Here is a 16,979-nt window from a genome sequence, read left to right as displayed (position 1 = left end):
TAGTTAATTAAAATGGGAGCTATGAATGTAAACACTATGTGCTTCCACAGTTTGTAGCACAAATACATCATTTATCAGAGTGAATAGCAGCTTCTTGTGCAGTCACATTGTGTCATATAATATCAAAATTATCTGAAGCTGATGAGGAAATTGGAATGTTGCTGTCCTCAGAGTTCCTGGAGTGACTGTACAGCATGATCTCCAGCACACTGTAAAATAATTTAGGCTGGAAGGGATCCATGGAGGCCATCTGGTCCAACACACCACACATAGCAGGACCAGCTTCGAAGGTGGATCAGGTTGCTTAGCGTTATTTGAGTTCCCAGTATGTTCAAGGATGGAGATGTCACAGTTTCTGTGTAAACTGCTTGATCAATCTTATCTAAAGAAGACCCCACCATCTATTCCATTTCTCTTGCTGCAAACTGAGGGAAGTAGCCTGTTGCTCACGCATACACATTTGCCCACTTGTTAAACACAAAATTGTGTTTAACACCAACCGCACAACTGAAGTTGCTTTTGTAATACCTTCAGAAATTAATGTTATATAAAAGCACATCCATACCCAATGCCAAAAGGCTTAAAATTTATCTTGCCTACCTTCAGCACTCTGAAAGTTAGCCTAGATGTCTTTTCCAAACTATCAACTGTCAAAAAGGCAGGGTAGAGTGTTCTTGCATATCTAAAGATGAAGCTTCACAAAAGTTCCATTTCTCTCCACACTTTTTCTAACTCAGACCAGGCACCTAATAACTAGCCTGCCTACCACAATTTAATGTATTTTGTATATTTAAATTGATGCATCTTTAAGGAGAAGAACTAGAAAAAAGATCAGGGTGAGACAATGCATAGACACACCAAATAATTACGAAGTGATCAGCAGTGTAACCAATTAAGTTTTGAAAATTCTGTAGCAAATGCTTTTCTTGTTTTTTCAAACAGAGCACTTAGTCACAGCTTCAAGTGAAAAAATGTACAGCAAGTTTGACTCTTTAACTGATCACCAGACCAACACACATACAAAAAGCATAATTTAATTATCATCTTTTTGCCATGAGTAAGCATTAACAATGAAATATTTAACTGTCAAAAGTCTTTATGAATATCTAAAGGCCTAATACAAATATCCAAACTATTAGTAAACATTTGTAATTTGAAGTGTTAACAATAAGACATTTAATAACTCTGCATTAAATCTAACAAGCCTTTTCTAGAAGAATATTAATTTACAATCATTCTTTCTAACAACTCTTTGTACAATAAAAAAAATTAGATTTGTATTTTTTTGCTTCCCTTTCCCACCCAACCACCCACATAGTTTTGTTCTCAGACTGAGCTAATAGCCGTTCAAGCCTCATGGTAAAAGTCCTCTCAACCAAGGGTTCAAGATCTCGGTTTCAGCATCCAGCTCAAATTCTCTTTGGGAAAAAAAAATCCATATTTTATAATGTGCAAAGTGCAACTTTTATCCAGTGCCATCAGAAGTGTGTGCTGCTATGAATATTACCAAAGAAGAAATCAGTAAAAATTAAGACTTCTCAATTTCCGATTGCTCTCTTATGGACAAATGTTAGATGATGTCTATAGGAATGACAGATCAAGTGGATTTTATCCTGGTGCTTACTGGGTGAGGTACTTTCCAATTTCATTAGGTCAAACCAATCTTTTTACTCAAGTTCTTCAGTTTCCTCTGTGAAAAGGTCAGCCAAATCTGCCACTGTCAACACTGAGGCTTCTGACTGTTTCATGGAAGAGCTCGTGTGGCTGTGGGAAAAAATTGCATGTGGGAATCAGAGAAATAATCAGTGTAAGAAATGAACTGAGTGCACTGAAGACAGAGCACACAGTTCAGTGTCAATACCTGCCCAGCTTTGAAGCTCAGCAGGAAAGCACACCTTCTGTCCAGGAAGCATGTACACTCATCAGCTACTGCTCCTGCACATTCTAAGTAAGATAAAAAGTCCATCTACTGTCCCCAGTGTGGTCAACACCAAACACTGCAAAGGCAGCAGAACATGGGATAACCCACCTTGACCTCTTAACATTTAAGGGATTTGCCTGAGCTTCCAAGCATGAGGTTTAACATCACTTTCAAAACATTAGCCCTCATGGGATCATTCAACCACTGTACGTTTATCCAAATTTTATGTGCAAAAGTAATGCTAATTCACGGATAAGGAGAATAAATCATTCTTGAAGAGCTAAAACTGAAATCTTCCATAACTACAGCTAAAGATGTGCATGTAATTTTTAGTTTCATTATCTGTAACAGGGAAAATTTCCTTAAACAAAGGCCTCCTCCTAGATCTGTCATGTGTATACCATCTGGTTAAAAGGTACAAGCCTCTTACACTGTCTGCATAAGGAATGTAAATAGCATTTTTGGTCCCGCTCCAATCCATCACTGCTTATAGATTTTGGAAAGATAAACCACAGTGAGAACTGCTTTCTGTGTCTGCACATCTGCCTCATGTATGACTGACTTAGCATCTGGGCAATGCTTGCATGGACTGTGAAACCAAGAAGTATGACACAGCACCATCAGATGAGATTTGTAGGATTAAAAAAATAAAATAACATAAGAAAGAACCCATGTCCTGTGTTAGAGTTTATAACATATTGTTGCTCTAGTGGCAGGCTTAGTGCTACTCCATCAATTGCAATGTTTTTATACCAATGAACATAGGTAAACTGAAAAGATAAATCATACCATAATACATAATTTATTACTTGGGCTTTTATGAAATAAAAGACACAAAACATAACCAACATATTTCCCAGAGAATTAAAATACCTTAAGCTGCAAGTTGCTGGAGCCAAGTTAAAACTTTTGAAGTTTTAAAACTGTTTTGCAATCAAAATAGTTTGAAGAACAGTTAAAATTTATATATAAGATGTACATTCCTAACCATAATAAAAGTATGGTGGAGAACCACCTTTTCATTTTCAGTGCAATAATGACATTTAAAAAAAAAAATCAACACATACCTTCTATCTACAGTTTTCAGCATAGTCTGCATTCTCTCTTCTATTGTTGCTTTTATCAGGAACCTATGAACAATCGTAGATCTGAATGTGTTTGAAAAAAAGAAAATGTCACCATAAGTGAGCAGAAGTTTTACTGTTACTGCCAAAGTTTATAACTATATTTTGTCTCATACTAATTCTATTAAAAGTGTTGAAAATATGCCTCTGGTTTTTAATAAATGAATGTTAGAAGTGATTAGCAACTTCCATTGACATTTCAGAGTGCTTAGTGCTTCCCTGGAAACACACTTTCACTTTACGGATCACACACTAAATGAATGTAAGCTGTATTAACTAAAATCCTAATGTAGATACAAGGCAAAGTTCTGCTCTGTGTGTCCTTAACAGAAACATTCCTGCAGAGCCAAAAGAAAAAAGAGTTTTGCCCACTGGTTATATACAATGTTTATACTTCATTGTCACAAATTATTCCAAGAGACAAGAGCTCAATGTGATGGAAAATTAAACCTAATACCCTGAGTTTTAATAATACTATTTTTGAAGACAGCAAAATATAACAATTTTTTTTTAAAGAAGTCAGTAACTGTAGTCAGGTAAACACTGGTAAAATATAAAACCCAAAATGTCAATAAATGCACCACAAAATGAAAATTCCATTTATGAAATAAATTTTCATTTCATTTATAAAATAAAATTCCAAAAAGAAAGCAGTAATTTAGAAAAGCGACAGGCACCAGAAAGTGAAATAGAAAACAGTCAGATCCAAAGATAAAAATGAAAAAGCACCCCATGCTCTCCAGTATAAACATTTTTCAAGGTAAGAACCCTTGAAAATGCTTAGATGATTTTCAGGTCTTAGGTTGAAACTTTGGCAGGCAACACTTCACAGAAGAATAAAGGAGGAATGCTTTTGGATTCACAGGCAAAGGTCTACCCCCAAAAAAGAGAAGTAAATAAGAACTGAACTGGTAATAGTTGCATCAGTGACACTAAACAAGAATATTCCCTAATGTTCAGTGCACTTGGAACACAGCCCTTCTTAAAAATAAGCCTAGCTGAAATCTTAATTCTTAAAAAGTACAATGTACCTTGGTGGTTTTATTGCAAGGTTTTTGCAGCACCTTTCGTCCCAGCATCATGTAGAATTGCACTGTGGGGTGCTGCAATCAATCTTTCCCTCACAGTTATAATTCTATGCCCTCACAGTTAATTCAAAATCTTTACCAACACACAAATATCCACCTGTTCATAAACATTCTCTCATATACATGCTCCTTCATGTCCACCTCTCTCTTTGCTTTCATTTCCAGAACACAACCCCCACTATTATTCTACAGTATTGTTATTCCAGAATTGACTGCAGTTATTTTTCTTCTCCATGTACTGGGCTTTAAATTTTTTTTTTATAAAGTCACGAGACCTTAGAAAAAACACATACATCTCATAGTTGAGAACAAACTTTCTAAAACCTTTTTCAAGTGTTCAGTACCACCTATGTCAGAGCAACAACACTGAAACAAACAAGAGACATACAAATTCATTAATTTCTTCAAAAAGAGAGGTGTGAGAGCAGAACTGCCCTTAAGATTTATAAACTTGTCAGTTCTAACGAGAATGTGCTATAACTTTCTTTTTGGAAAAAAACTCAACTAAAAAAAGCTCCAGAAGAAGGAAATAAAAAAGCCCCAACAATTTATGGAGCTGAGAAATGACCAGTTAGAAAGAGCCTCTCAAGGAATCTCAGAAAGGCCATGCCTGAACGTAGCCATATATGACATAAATGATGAGTTGCTCAGACCTGCAAAGCTAAGATATTTCTGGACATTTTTGCAAGCAGAAGTCCAAAGTTAAAAACTAAGGCATCAATAGCACACATAAAATAGGGCAGCAGCTGAACAAGGTTTTTTCAGATCTATTCTGGACCACATCTAAAGCCTTGAACACAACTGCACATCTTACTTTGTTTGGCCAATACGATGCACTCTGCCAATAGCCTGTAGCTCGTGTGCTGGATTCAGAATGGGCTCCACGAGCAGAACATGAGTTGCTTCGATGATGTTCAGTCCATTGGAACCAGTGTGAAGAGGCAGCAGCAAAATATTGATGTTGGGATCATATTTAAATGCAGACAGGTTTTCCTAAAAGGCAAACATCACAGCAGTGTGACAGAAGCTCCAATGCAGTGCGTGGGGGACAAGATTGTATTTTCAACAAATTATAGCAGCTAATACAGGCTCCAGATCGACCATCTTTGCAGGTCTGTCATCCCAGAACAGATACATGACAGTCTCTGGAAGGCATGAACTTCTTGCACCACTGATCAGTGTGCCACATCCTTAACTTCCATGCCAATCCATCTTTCTCAAAAGTGAATGTACTGTTTATCTCCAAATGCCTTAAACTAGGACTTTTGAGATTATAATTTTTAGAATTAATAAATTGGAGATCAAAATTTCCGCCGTACAAATTTGCTGCTCTTTTAGTTTCTGAAATGAAGCAATGAAGTAAAAAGGATCAGATTAACTTTTATGAACTATGATTTTCCCACTGAAAATAATTTAAGAAAAATATCCTTTATGTACCTGAAATTTACTAATTCCATTGATCTGAGAAAAAACCATGTTGTTGTCATACAAAGCTTTTGAAATTATATCCAACACATCTTGCCACTGTGAAAAAAAAACAAAACAAAACCACACAACACAATAAAAGTAACTCAACATTACAAACAGCAATGACAACTAAAAAATAATAATTAGCTTCCCTAACAAAAAGTAGATTTAAAAACTTTTCAAACTGCTAGGATTTGCAATTCTTTTAAAAAAATTGTGTGCTAGAAAGTAAATCTTTCATAAAACTAAGTAAGACAGGTTATTAGAAGATAACTTGAAGGAAAAAAATTGGTAGCCATTGAAAAAACAGTTTTACAATGTATCAAAAACATCTGGACATCACATTTAAAATTATCTAGAATTTCTACTGCTTCCATACAAATCTAAGTGTTTGCCCTTTAAAGAAACAAGCTTTCACATCTGCTGACTATGACCATTATTCTTGTTCCAGTTACAAGACTTGCCCTACAAATCCTAAAAACAATCAAGCGGTTGTACCGAGTGATTCAACATTTTGGTAGCTAAACTAGCTCCTGAAAAGATTATGAATGCTTTAAACTCAAAAGACACATGCAAAGACAAGACAGAAAATGGTGATTAATACCGTTGAGAAAACTAAGGACTTAGCCCCTGGATCTTTAAATTGAATTTTCTTCAGTGTTCGGACCACAGCTTCCACTTTGGTGGAGTGACTTCCCTTTGAAAAGTCAAAGAAGCACATTAGTAAAGCAGGATAGTAAAAAACTCCTTCCACATTCATTGCTTTATTAAATGATGTTATATTAGGTCTCTTACACATCTTACATAAAGTTAACAATGATCAGCCTTGAGGAAGGGCAGGTGAAGTAGCACTGAACTACTTTTACCTCTCCCTTATAACACACTGCATTAGGATCAGCAGAGTGTACCAGCATGAGCAGCACATGGAGAATGAAGTGCCATACAGACACACCCTCTGGTTCTGCACGAGGCAAAGCAGATGGCCCAGGCAGTGCAGTGGCACCAAACGTGCCCATTAGGCCTCCTGCAGTTTAACTTTGTGGCACAGTCTTTAGTGAGTCTTTCAAATGCACATTAAAATACCCCCTACATTCACACCTTTTGAAAATGGACCAAGGGAAAAAAACTACCAGAATGTTATATTTATGTTGCTTTTGTTTCTCATTCTGGCAAAATCAAACTTAAGTTCAGTACTATGAAAGCTTGTTAATTATATTTAAAACAGTATGAAAATTGTAAATACAATTGATTATTGAATGATGGTGAGCTGCAATGAAAACATCTTCCTGCATTCAGAACTATTTCAGTGCTTAATGAATCCAATACTTTATTCTACATCTTGTCCATTTTGATTTGTGTACTCTTCCCTATCCCCTTAGGTCACCAAGAGGATACAATGAGATGCAATTCTTTTTCCATCTCCTTCAATATGTACTTTCTATTTCAGCAATTTTACCTCATGTCTTTTTTAAAGAAGCCTTTACTTTCTTACTACACACAAAGTCATTTCAAACTGTGCTAGATTCAGCAGGACAAATACTGTTTTATTTCTGTCTGCACCTGTCTTTTGAACATTGAATTAACTATGTTGGCTCACTACAATGACAGATCAAATTTACTGAAGTCATGCTGTGTGCAGAATTGGCTGGGAAGGATGTCAGCAGTCTCAGCACAAACTGGGAACCAGTGCTGGGCTCCTTGATCACTCACACATTAGGCAGCTAACATGTGAAAGACTTTCTGCAGACTATTTTACCAAAGGCTGCAGTAAGCTGTGCCATTTTATTACTCAGGGTCCTCCACAGAGATTCCAACTCTATGTCACAGACACAGAAACTAACCAGCTTTCTTCCATGTCATTTCTGTTGCACCTGGTAGACACTGACTGTCCATCAGCAAAGTCACATGGACAATTAGAAATGCTTATGTTGGCAGGTCTGAAAGGATGGCACATTTGCAGCCCCGTGGCTACTGCCTGCTAATCATAAACACCTACAGTTAGGAGATCTGAGCCCAGCCTTTAGGACTTCCTACAGAATTCCAGGGTCATTTATGGCTTTTCCAATACTGTTCATCTCTGATTCAGTGATGACAATCCTGGCTAATATGGTCTAGAAGTCTTTTCCTCAGAAATTGTTTTTACACCTTGTGACAAGTTCTATTTTCCCCTGATATAGCAGATACCAGCTTTAGCCACTGTTGTTGATTTTTCCACCCTTCAGATTCCTGCAACTCAGGTGTCACAAAGGTGACTTCATACAGATCAGTATGCAGAAAAGAACAGCACAATGCTCAAAGTGGGCACAGTCTTTCTCCTCTATTTTTTAAACAAAATAACTGTATAAAGTTCTTGATCCCTTTGTCTACATTATGTTAAACCATATTATACTTATTGAACTTACAAGTGACTAAAACTTTGGCTCACAGCACACACAAAGATCTCAGTTATATTCTCTATGGAGAGATGAAACTGACAGAAACACTCTTGTTTTTCAGTCTGTCTTAAAAAATGGTATACTACTCATTACCCTTACACCATGAGGTTGTCATTTTGTTAAATATTCAGATGACTATTTATAAAGAAATTGGCTAGATCAAATGAATTATGGAACAGTTAAGATTAGAAGCAAATCTAACAAACAATTACCCTCTAACAAACAATTTCTGTCTTAGATGACAGGCTGGCAACACCCACTGTAATACTGACCAGACACAGGAAGCTTTTACAAAACCAAAACATGCAGGGATGCCAGCAATCTCTCTCTCAGTATAAAATGCTTCCATTTACAGTAGTCCTTCTGCATCTAAGGCATTACCTTAAAATGGTTAGTGTCAGTAAAATAAAGTATTAGAAAGAAAGGCAGGTAGTGAATACTTTAAGAGGGATTGAGAAAGATCTGATTAAAATATGAACACTGAAAAAAATCAAACAATTTTCATATCTATCCTGAAAGATACTGATCTTAACCTCAGTATTCTATAGAAACCATAGTAAGCTTGTAATTCTTTGTAAACTGTCCTTTAAAGGAATATGAGGTAGAATTTTTTATTTTTAACAATATTGCTTGTTTACATAGTAAGTACAGTGAAGCTACGGTGTAGATTTTTAATTTTTTGTTAACTAAGAATGATCTTTGGTCAAGCAAATTTACACAGAATTCATATTTTTGGTTTGTTCAAAGTTTTTGATGCAGAAATACTTCAAGAAAACACTACAGCTCTTTACACAGGATAGCAGATGATGTGTTCTTTGTGTCTTATTTATGAAGTTTGGTTATTCTGGTTATTTTTTAATGTAATTTATGAAACATATTTGAAATTTTGTTAGAAACAGAGTGATATCTCTAAACTGTATATGGAATTACTATGTAAAAATCCTTGCATGAAGCTGTGTTCTATGAAGTAGCACTTGAAAAATACAGTCTATTTACTCCCCCTGGTGCCACATACTGTCAACTACTTTAATAATTCGAGTTAGGAATCATATCCTCATAAAATGGAATTCCATTTGTCCAGGGAGGTTGAAATAGCTATTGTGAGTGTGGTGGCATTGTCCTCAATACAGGGTAGCAACCCTAGAAATTGTGCAAGGTTCAAGGAGACTCACACAGATATCATGGCAGTCTGTCAGCACAATTAGTTATGATCTTTAACTACACTAATCAGATTAAAATTATGACAAGCATTACAATCATATTTTAGTCCAGCTGTATCATAATATTTTTATTAAAAGACAGCAGTATCATCTAAACCAAAATATTATCAAATTTTATCTTTGCATTTTAGCCCAGAATCCTCTATTTTTTCCACAACTGCACTAAACACAGGCTTTTGGTTTCTAAATGATAATTCTACAAGACATTCATGCAGTGCAAACATGAACTTATGTACTACCTATATGTCAGCATTGCTAAAGACTCTTGGAGATGCTGTCTCTTCAACCCAATGTAAACTTTCCTTTAGTAAAAAATGCAGATACAACAGTGCAATCAGGATTGAATTCCTATATGTTTGTGTCTAGAGGTTTTGTCATTAGGAAAAACTATTTATAAAACTATATAGTACACTTGTCTGCCTAAATGCAGTATGCTACAAAACACAACAAGTATGCACTGCTGGAAGTTTGGGCCCACAGAGCTCCTGCTCAAACAACTCACCTTTACAGGAATATCATCCTCCTGATTTGCAGCTTCTGCAGTGAAGACATAAGATATTTCTTTATGAGAAGTGGTCTGCCTGCAAATGGCACATTTAATGGAGCTGCGGCGGGTGCCCACGCTGTACTGCTGGATGATGATTGCAATGCACTCATTACAGAAACAGTGTCCACATGTCAGCACTGCCCACTGTGCAGGAAACAAAAAACCAAACACAACACAGCTTCAGCTTGGGGCCAGTGCAAAAGAAAAACAGTGTACTAATCTATGATAAATTATATTTTCATAGAGAAATTACATTTTTTTCATGATATTCATCAGATTAAAGAATAATTTTACAATTGTTGCACTCTAGCTAATAAAAAGCCTGAATTTTAAAGTTTTCCAGCATAGACATTCATGATCTAAAGGAAGTCTCTGAATTTGTTGTTCATTGTTCGCATTTTCTCAGTTTTGAACTTCAGAAAAGACATTACAATCTTTCATTTCTATGAAAGATGATTCTTAATGCCATATATGTAAACACAGATTAAGTATTTACATACTTTTTAAAAATTACAAAAATGTTTTGATTTGCCTTTTCTATAATTCTTTATCTGTGAATTCATACTAGATTGGTCTTATTTAATAAGTGATAGAAAAAATGCTTTAATTTTTCCCTACTGGTAAGTCCAAGGCAGCATCTTTAGACTTAACAAAAAGATTTTATACAGTGTCTTAATCTCTTTTTGACAGAATGTATGTGAAACAAGACAGCATTGCAGAAGCTGTTCTCCCCTTGTGAGCCTAGAGCATCTGAATGTCAGCTGGAACCTTCCATAATATAGAAACAATTTGTAGACCAGTAGTTTTGAAATTCAAAATAACATCTTTTGCTGTACTAGCCTGTTCTTTAGGCCATTCCAAAGGGAATAACTAGAAGTTTCGTGGGACCAAATAGCAAAGGGATTGACTAAACCACTGATATTAAGCAGATCTTTTAGACTTTGTTAATTTTTTTCAATTGTGCAGAAACAGAATGAGAAGTATTTTAAAAGTTCTTTGCAACATGAAAACTGCTATCATCTAAAGAAACAGTCTTGCTGTTAAGAAAAGATAAAGAAAATTAAGAGATTATTTTCCCTTTCAGTGAGCTCTTCCAGCTCTGAGATAAAGAATAATGGCAGTTAACAGGACTAACAGTTGTTCTCTGTAAAAACTTGTATTACCCTGGGCAGAAGAACACAGAGGGGACTTTGGAAACATGGCAGGACAGCAGTTCATGCTTACACATGTCTAAAATGCAAAGAGAAGCTAAATCTCCTTATAACAGCTGCCCTAAAAGGAAGAGACAATTTAGTTTTACCATAACGAGTCCTTTTATGTTCTTCCCTAATGCATGGTAAGTCAAGTTTAAACTATGGCTTTGTACTTTATGATATAGATTAAGTCTCTCTTGAATTTCCACTCCTGCACTTCAGCAGGGAAAGAAATCCACACTGCCAGTATTTATTCTGTTGGATTTTGCTATTGTTTGCATATGCAATATCCTTTTCTTTAGAAGAAAAAATACTACCAATAAGAACGATTGCAATAAAATACAATAGTATACAATAGAAGTTTACCTACTTCCTCTTTCTGTTGGCTTATAAATGGGAAATAAATCTTTCTGCCAGAAGTATAACTTCAGATTTATAAAACAATAATGAACTCACATTGTTGGAACACTTAAGCAGATGTCAAAAGCTACAAGAAGTAGAGGTGCTTGCATCTGAGAAAGATGTTATTTCAGGGGAGAGGCTGGTTGGTACATTACAGAAACAGCTCATTTTCCCTGTTTCAATACAACATCCATTTAAAAACAGATCTTGACAATTTGACACACAACTGGCTCAGCTCCAGCTAAAGATGTTCTAAAAGTAAAACCTGCTGAATAAGTATCTTACCTGTCTTCCCAGTTGGCGTGCACAGATTGGACATGGTTCTGGGTTAACTCCTCCAGTAGTTTTGTCCTGAGACTATAAATTAGAAAAAAAAACCAACTTTGTGTTTTGTTATTCTATATTTAAAATAAGCTTCTAGAAAAAATGAATAATGAAACCCTTAAAAGAAACCACATCAAACCAAAACACCGTCTGAGCAAATTTAAAACATATCCATGTACTCAAGTCCACCTTGAGGAGTTAAAAAACATGTAACTTATGGTAAGCAAAAGGAACACTTTTCATTCTGCAGTCCTTCTGATGGCATCAGCAGCTCTGTAACAGCTCTGAAAAATCCTCATAAAATACAAGTGTCAAACAAGAAACTCCACATATTTTCTATCAGCTTCACATGGTTGCAAAACCACCTAAATTTTGCTTAACTATGCTTACTTTAACATAAATGCACTTACTTAAACACTATGATCAAAATAACATACAATACATGGAGGTTGTCTGTTTTGCTTTCTTTTAATGCTCACTTTAACTCCAAAAGTGATTATCCTTCTGTTTCAGGTAAGCTCTCAGTAAAATACCAAAGGTATGCAGAGACATACATAATTTTATAAGGCTTCTACTAAACATGGCCCAGTTAGTTTTAATGAAAACTTTACACATCTAAAACTATTTTATAGTTTAATAAGTATATAATTAAACAAGTAACTAAAATATATAATGCAATAAATAATTTTATGAGCACACAGTAACACAAAGAACAGCACACTGGATTTCAAAATGTGATCAATCTTCTCAGAAAATACAACTTCTTTAAGATGGAATTTTAAATAAAAATAATGGTAGGCTTCTTCCCTTCCACAGGGAAAGGTAAAGACCAGGGAACCATTAATCTTACTTTTTCCAGATTAGTGAGGTACAGAAGTTGTCCTAATTTCTTTTGAAGTTGTGATTTGGCAACTGCCTTGTCATTCAGAAGTTTCACTCGATTTTGCTCTACCTAAGAAAACAACATTAAATATGTGTTAAAAAGTGGGGGGGAAAAGTTAAGTTTTACAATAAGGCTTAAATTAATTTTTTTTGTGAAATTCAGAATATCTATTCATTTCCTGTACCCAGTATGAACACAGCACCATGAATGGGCTGAGATGCAGAATGCACATAAAATTGCTTTTTATTGTTTTACTTACATTATTAGTTCTTTAGACAAACAAAATTAAATTAAAATAACCCAAATTTTCAGAAGTTTCTTTTGAAGTTCCTTCAATGTATCATCTCTTTTCTTACAATTGTGTATACATATACCAGAATTAACTGCTGGTTGAAAAAACAATGTGTAAGAGACAATTATTTTCTTTATATTTCTTAGAAATGCCCACTTTTGATTTAACCTATACAAAGACAGAAACATCAAGTTGACTTTTTTTTAGATTAATTACAGCTGATAGTGAAGAAGTTCAGTACTGCAGAAGAGGCAGGCACCTGAAGGATGAAGGCCAAAGAAATCAGCGTTTCTTTGATGGCTGCACATACATGTATAAATCTTAAGACTTTACTAGGCATTTGTTAAGCAAAGTGCTCCTTTTTAAAAATTGTTTTAATACAGAGAAAAAATTTATTTCCTTATAAAAAGAAGCAATTTTATCTAACTCAATCTCACAGAAAAAAAGCACAAAATGTGTCTATAGAAAACACACTTCTGTTGGTGCAAAAAAAATTAAAAGTTTAAATCAACCCAAGATTTTTTCTATCATCATAAACAGAGTCAGGGGTAGCTCAGAAATTTCAAAATACTGAAAAAAAGATTTTTCTTTGATGTGCTTATTTCTGTTTTATACAGGTATTTGTGAAAAGTATCAATATGGGTAAGGAATCAGGTCAACCTAATTTTCCACCCAGCTTGGAAAACTGGGCAACTGTAGAGAAAGGAAGTTGCTACTCCTGAAAGGGCAGCAGTCTCTTGGAAACATGCCACTCTGTCAGAAGGCTAACAAAATATATCAGAGTAACAGTTTCAAGCTCAAAATGGCCCATGTACTCAACCTAGCAAAATTCTATACTCCACCAAGCCTGTCTGAAATGAAAACAGAGACACATTATAGACATTATACATCGAACCAGATATAGATTTTAATTTTGTAGGAGGTAGGTTCCTTCAAAAAGAAGCCACTCCTTCCTGCCCAGTACTCTACCTCATGTGGCTCTATGATGTGGAGCACTGGTGGGTTTGGTTTTGGCTCATCAGGGTGACGCACTCTCAGCCGCTCTGTCGCCATGGCCAGCTCATCAATGGCAGACACGTGATCCCTGAGCACCATCCAGTACTCATGAAGTAACTGCAGGAAAACCCCAACAAGTGAGCAGCAGTACTGAATTGAGTTACACTTACATGACTCTGCCATACAATGTAAGATGAAATGTGAGAATCTTTTGGAAGAACAGATAATATTTCTTTACAGCATTCAGCCATAACAACAACTAATTATAATGGAAAACAAGCAGTATAGACATACAGACATTTTGCCCGCTCTCTTCTCCAGCCTCTATGGATAAACAAGTAGAAATAGCTGTCGCTCGTTTCTTCTACAACAATTAGTGTTACAATAATTAATGCAACTAAAAATTCAGATACAAAATGCCTTGCAAAACAAACAAAAAAAAACCCTTGATGAATGAAAAAAAAATAGTTATTTCACAGAGTATCATTCTTGTAGCTCAGTGTATATAGGAGTAGTACAGACCACTGAATCCGTATTTCCAAGTTACAACAGACGGAATCATAACACTGTCTTCATTCTCATTGGTATAGTAGGTGCATCTTTTGTTTCCTAACATAAAGGCACATGAAAAAACTGTGTTCCCTCTTCACAAGACTGAGGGTAACCTGAATTACAGAATGGACCAGTGCTGGATTTTCTGAGTCTTGCTATATTCTGATTCAAGTAAACAGATGAACACATTTAATTATACCTTTATGCTGTCTTAATAGATGCAATTACATTGCTTAGTAATTTGATTAGTAGCCAGTATAGCTTTTAGAAACTATTAGCTCACATATAAATCATTTAAAATCAAATCCTGTAATAAGCACTGTGGAAAAGGTTGGTAGGCAAACCCTAATTTCAGGAATACAACTTAGATGTGCTAATATTCAGCTGCAATTTGTTTTTAATAAATTAAACGGACCACACAACTGTTTGATCAGCATGTAATTTACTGTACCTTATATTCCTTTTTCCATGCTTCAAAGAGCTCCAGGAATACACTCCCTTCTTCAGTTACCCTAGCATCCATTCTGTGAGCTTTGGCAAAGGAAAGAAGAGCTTTCAAAGCACGCTCCGTTTCACTGGTTGCCCAGAGCCCTCTGCTTGTGGTGGGCAAACGGTCATCGACAAGCCCCTCTTGGTCTTCTATCATCTCCTCGAATATTGCCATCTGGCCTTTAACACTTCAAAACAAACCAAGCACAGCACTTAGCACTGATCTGGTACTTCCACATCCATCTGTACTTATTCAGCCTTCTTATATATGATTAAAGGATAATGCAAACCAAGGAAATATAAACAGCTGTTTTATTACCTAATCAAAAGCTTGCTTTGAACACAGTGACCTCGGTACCAATCCTCAGGCCATTCTGTCAGCCCCAAGTCATCTATAGCTTTTGTAAAGGCTTACACATCTAAATCATCTTTGAGGAGTTATTAATGTCACATCCATTAAAAAAAATAAATTCTGACTTTTTATATAAGCAAGAATTACAGTTAAACTCGGATGGAAAACTTGCTGTGTATTACACTGTAAAAAACAGTACAGCTTTCCAGTTCTCTCCTTGACAAATAATGCTAATTTTAAAATAATCCATTCTTCCTGATTCCAGCAGTCATGAAGCAACAGAACTCCCACTGGTAAAGACTTCTTGAAATGTTTTCTCAGTAATCTCAAGACTTTTCAATCCAATTTTGACATTGTGAGGGATATGAGAGAGAGAAGTCCAAAAGAAAGCATGCAGAGAACTGTAATCTATGTCTTTCAGTACCACCCACTTTGCATACTTCTCTGACACCCCATGATGGTGTCACTTCTTTCAGCTTCATCCTGTCTGAGATCTCACATTGTAACACTGAATGAGGGTGGTATTACACCACTTGCAGCTGGACTGCAAATAAATATTTGCACAAATAGGAGTATGTGTTAAATTAGCATACTTGTATCTATACACATGCTTTCTGAACATGCCACCACTTCATTTCAGATGTATGGTCATATTGTAGTGGCTTGAGAGAAAGTGGCATGTATTCATTCCTTGGACACCATTTCTTCAAATGAAATTTACATAGAAAATGAAAACTAATAGAACTACTATCAAAGCCATCAGCAAGAAATCTCTGTCATTGGGTCATATACTTATTTCAAACAACATAAACTAATCCAACTTTCACTTTTTCTAACAGTGAGGTATTTATAAAGCTATGAACTTACCTATGCATAAAGAGCTTTGACTCGTATTCTGTGAACAATTCATCAGCCTTACAAAAGACACAGCTGCAATACAGAAAATTGAAAACAGAGGCACTCAATTTCATCAGAAACAAAATTATCATAAGCCCCTATTCCAACATAAAAAAACTACACAAAATTCTTAAAAATAACAAAATAACAGTCATATGTACACTAATATAGCTAACACCAGAAGATTTTATAAAAGTAAAACCAAAGGTCATGATGCTAACAAATAGATCTGTGATATCTGTGTGCATACAGCTCCTGAGTACATAATAAAGGCTTCAGTATGTTATTTTAAATAAAGGAAAATTAAGTAATACACATCTAAAGTATATTTTCTTTTTTCAAGACCTACTTGTTAAGTGGCAGTCTAACAGGTCGCAAATGGCAGATAGTGGCAGCCTCGATGACTTGCTTAGAAGGAGGCCCTTCTAAGTTTTTCACTGCTTCTCTTACAATCTTCTGGAACTTCTTCACTTCATCCAGCTGGGTTGTGAGTAGGTATTGAAGGCCTCTGCAGTCACGGAATCTGATTTAAAGAAAAAGGGAAATTACTGTACACCAAGACACAAAATCCAAACTTGACTCAGTATTCTAAAGCAGAAGATAAGTAGCTAAATAGCAATCTAGGACAACATAAAAAATTTTAATAAAAAGGAAGCAAATGCTTATTCCTGCTACATGCAATGCTGTCAGAAATCACTCCAGTGTATCCCCAGAGCTGATGCCTGGTATCTTTAGAAAGACTCTTTCCAAGACTTGAGAGGTGTGGCCAAATACTAGTAGTGAACACCAATCTGCAA

General features: G+C 35.6%; 1 protein-coding gene across 1 annotated transcript in view; it reads right to left on the bottom strand.

Annotated features, from left to right (window-relative positions):
- Nucleotides 1-1,055: 1,055 nt before the first annotated feature.
- The window catches only part of SHPRH (SNF2 histone linker PHD RING helicase), a 48,431-nt gene continuing 32,507 nt past the window's right edge, over nt 1,056-16,979 (bottom strand). The window contains exons 19-30 of the mRNA XM_058800908.1: nt 16,532-16,705; nt 16,153-16,215; nt 14,896-15,121; nt 13,866-14,009; nt 12,572-12,673; nt 11,683-11,754; nt 9,758-9,946; nt 6,205-6,297; nt 5,571-5,657; nt 4,948-5,126; nt 2,989-3,069; nt 1,056-1,764 (exon numbers count right to left, since the gene is read on the bottom strand). Coding sequence (XP_058656891.1) covers nt 1,668-1,764; nt 2,989-3,069; nt 4,948-5,126; nt 5,571-5,657; nt 6,205-6,297; nt 9,758-9,946; nt 11,683-11,754; nt 12,572-12,673; nt 13,866-14,009; nt 14,896-15,121; nt 16,153-16,215; nt 16,532-16,705 — 1,507 coding nt within the window. The 3' untranslated portion in view covers nt 1,056-1,667. The remainder of the gene's footprint in view (nt 1,765-2,988; nt 3,070-4,947; nt 5,127-5,570; nt 5,658-6,204; nt 6,298-9,757; nt 9,947-11,682; nt 11,755-12,571; nt 12,674-13,865; nt 14,010-14,895; nt 15,122-16,152; nt 16,216-16,531; nt 16,706-16,979) is intronic.

This window comes from Ammospiza caudacuta, chromosome 3, assembly GCF_027887145.1.
Source record: "Ammospiza caudacuta isolate bAmmCau1 chromosome 3, bAmmCau1.pri, whole genome shotgun sequence".
NCBI classification, from domain to species: Eukaryota; Metazoa; Chordata; class Aves; order Passeriformes; family Passerellidae; genus Ammospiza; species Ammospiza caudacuta.
Note: the sequence above shows the minus strand (reverse complement) of the source record. Positions and strands in the feature narration are given on the sequence as shown.